At 37.1% G+C, this 3,432-nt stretch overlaps 1 protein-coding gene across 4 annotated transcripts; it reads left to right on the forward strand.

The window, feature by feature from the left end:
• Positions 1-739: 739 nt before the first annotated feature.
• On the forward strand, positions 740-2,779 carry LOC132618779 (uncharacterized). Of its 4 annotated transcripts, none has more exons than XM_060333873.1 (2): positions 740-1,950; positions 2,015-2,779. In XM_060333873.1, the coding sequence occupies exons 1-2, from the start codon at positions 1,687-1,689 to the stop codon at positions 2,183-2,185; spliced, it is 435 nt and encodes a 144-aa protein (XP_060189856.1). In that variant the 5' UTR covers positions 740-1,686; the 3' UTR covers positions 2,186-2,779. The 4 variants fall into 3 exon arrangements, 2 of the variants coding, with proteins under 2 accessions (XP_060189856.1, XP_060189907.1); XR_009574326.1 differs by having other exon boundaries at positions 2,024-2,779; XM_060333924.1 differs by having other exon boundaries at positions 2,024-2,777.
• The last annotated feature ends 653 nt before the right edge of the window (positions 2,780-3,432 follow it).

The raw sequence follows: 3,432 nt of genomic DNA on the forward strand, positions 1-3,432 counted from the left end.
ATGATAAGGAGCATATACATAGTTATTAAAATTTAAATTTAAACATTGACGTTTAAATTTTCTAAAATATAAATATTCTTATAATTATATTTATGTTATAACATAAGAAAGAGTTTATACAGGAGTAGGAGTTCTAGAGCCTGTTTGGATGGGCTTATGCCTATAAGCTGTTTGCAGCTTATAAGCTAAAAATAAATAAATTGGAGTAGTCTAAGAGCCTGTTTGGATGGGCTTATGCCTATAAGCTGCAAAAGCTAACAAAAAATAAGTTGGAGTAGTCTAATTTTTTTTTTTTTTTGGCTTATAAGCTGAAAACAGCTTATAAGCTGCTTTAGATAAGCTAAGTCAAATGGGCCCAATTATTTTTTTGAGCTTATTTTAAGCATGAAATGATTTTAAGCTGGCCAGCCAAACGTTCAAAAAAGCTGAAAACAGTTTATAAGCAACTTATAAGCCAATCCAAACGGGCTCTAACTTATTTTTTTTGGCTTATAAGCTGTTTTCAGCTTATAAGCTGCTTTAGATAAGCTAAGTCAAATGGGCCCAATTATTTTTTTGAGCTTATTTTAAGCACAAAATGACTTTAAGCTGACCAGTCAAACACTCAAAAAAGCTGAAAACAGCTGATAAGCAACTTATAAGCCAATCCAAACGGGCTCCTAGTTAAATTCAGCTATCATCTATCACAGTTATAATGGGTCTATAATTGGCACTAGTATAAATATTTGTACTATGTTCAATATTGATGGAGGGGAAACATAATATGGATGAAACAGACCGAATTTCGGAATTGCCAGAGACAATGTTGCAGCACATAATGTCTTTCCTTGATGTTAAAGATGTACGAATGGGTACATTATCCAAGTCCAAGATTTGGAACAGTCCATGGAACTCACTCTCCTACTTAAATTTTGGTGATAAATTTTTCCCCAACTCAAGGTCAGAAGACTCGCCAAACCTCGTGAATGTTGTAGATCAAACTCTAGCAAGTCGTCAAAAGCACAAGATTTCTGTGCAAAAATTTTGGATATTGTTGCCGTATTGGCCAAAGCACAAGATTTCTTATGTCGACGATTGGATTAGAACACTTGTAGCTTGTAATATCAAAGAGTTGAATCTAAGAGTAAGCAGACCTATTTATGAAGGAAAACACGATTACAACGAGTTGCCTGAGGGAATCTTTAATGCCAAAGCACTAAACGTGCTGAATTTGAATGGGTTGCTAAACGTGCTGAATTTGAATGGATTTAAGATTAAATTTCCCTCTAATGGTGTAATAATGTTTTCATCTTTACGAGAGTTTCACCTATGTGATGCATTTTTGGACGATGAATTTATTCAAGCTCTATGCACAAGCTGCTGCAATTTAGAGGTTTTGTCTTTGCAGTGCTTTGATGGACTTGCCAGTTTTCAAGTTGGTGAAACATCTTTATCTAAACTGAAAAAGGAAAACCTGGAATTTTGCCCTTCTAAACTCCAATTGGTTGATATTGCAGCAACTAATCTTGAAGACCTCAAGATCTCCAGTCATGGGAATCTAAAGGTAGTTAAAATAACTGTTTTAAAGCCCTTAAGAGTTTGTTTCTCGATGGCGTGGCCGTGATGGAAAACTGGTTAGAGGAACTATTTTACAGCCTACAAAATCTTGAAAAGTTCTAGTTATTTTGGTGAAAGACCTTAAAGACTATGAAGATCACGAGTGATAGGCTCAAATCATATGATTGTCATAATCTGATTGCTGTTGAATTAGACACTCCTAATTTAATAAGGTTCTCATATGACTGCCATTCATTGCTAACATTCAAACTGAAAGCTTCAGTTTCATTAGTAGCCAATATCTCCTTTGCTTCAGCAGAAACCCCTGACAACAATGGATACCGTAACGTCGCGAATTTTCTTAGTAACTTCAATCCATCCATGGCTATTGAATTATCAAGTGCAAATGACAAGGTATGTCCGACAAATTCTTTAGCTACACTTGTTCTGAATTTCTCATAAGTTTTTTTTTTGGTAGCTAATGCAGGTTACAGTTATGCCAAAAGACATGAGAGAAAACATGCTTCCTCCACTTTATGGTGATAAGTGTGTGCACGTAAACAATAACAATCGATTGAATCATTCAGTTGTGGATGTGGTTGATAGTTTGCTTTGGTTACAAGGTATTTCATCCAAGGAAAAGAACTGATCTACCTTATACAACCAGGATCTCAGTTCCACACCAGTGAATCGAGGGAACTCAATCTTGGATAGCCTTCTCATGAAGCTGGTGAAGGCCCGCATTGGTGGTTTCTACCCACCTCCTCCTCCTTCTTGATTTCCCAGAGGTGGTTGCTGCATTTCTGCTGCTGCTGCTTGGTTCGGGCCTCCTATGTATGTTTGGAACTAAGTGTTTGGCCCCATTCCATGTGCCTGCATACATTGCTGTCCCCTTGAAGAGGAATCCGAGGCAAATATTCTCCTATAGGTGACTGCGAATGGGGTGTAACCTCTATTCTCATCTGATATATTCCAGGAGACACCGTGGTTGTTCCAGCATCTGAGGGTAGTAACCAAGCCATCGAATTTCCTGAGGGAGTATAGACATCTCCACCTCCATCATGTCCTTAGCAGCTTTCCCTTTGTCACTTCTCTTCGCAGTTTCAAGAGAAGCCCTCATTTCTGCAAGGGACTTCCTACGTTGTCCTCTATTTAGTTTTGCCTCACTACAAAATTAGTCATCTCAATTGTCATCTGATCTAGCATTTCTTTGATTTCTCTCATATCATTCGTCGTTTTAGAATGCCAACAGAGCTCAAGAAAGTGCTTTGATACCAAATGATACAAGAATAAAAATGGAGAAGCGATGTAACAATAAAGCTAAAGAAGAAAAGGAAAGAAACTTGGATAAAGAGCTACACTACAAGTTATGCTAATACGAATGGGGAAATCAATACTTAAAAAATGATATAGAGATATATAGCTTAGATGCCCTCTTGGGACTTGACTGATGAAGAGTGAACACGATGGATTGTTCTTTTGTCATGTCATACTTTTGGACGAGGAGTAATGTAGCATTCTCTAACACCTTTCAGACATTGGCTAAGGCTAGAAAAATTATACTATCCTAACAAACATGCCAAGGACCAAAAGTGTCCAATAACAAAATGCAACAGGACTATTGTGACAATATCTCAACTCTCAATTAAGACATAAAAGGACTAAAGTGAGCTAAACGGAACTTTAATATAAACCCCCTAATCTAACGACGGCTAGGAACAACTCTAGCAGCTTCAGGTACAAGTCCTATTGTGTATCGTATCTTCTTCATTTTTTGCATCAACTCGTGATCTTCATAGTCATTAAGGTCTTGCAACAAAATAAGTGGAACTTTACAAGATTTTGTAGGCTGTAAAATAGTCACACCATTGAAGAACAAACTCTTCGGGGCTTTGC

Source organism: Lycium barbarum, chromosome 1 (assembly GCF_019175385.1).
Source record: "Lycium barbarum isolate Lr01 chromosome 1, ASM1917538v2, whole genome shotgun sequence".
Classification (NCBI taxonomy): Eukaryota; Viridiplantae; Streptophyta; class Magnoliopsida; order Solanales; family Solanaceae; genus Lycium; species Lycium barbarum.

Excerpts from the sequence above, each read along its gene's own strand:
- LOC132618779 (XM_060333873.1), top strand. The coding sequence starts at position 1,687 with ATGAAGATCACGAGTGATAGGCTCAAATCATATGATTGTCATAATCTG. Across the intron at positions 1,951-2,014 it reads TATCAAGTGCAAATGACAAG|CTAATGCAGGTTACAGTTAT; the intron begins GTATGTCCGACA and ends TTTTTTTGGTAG.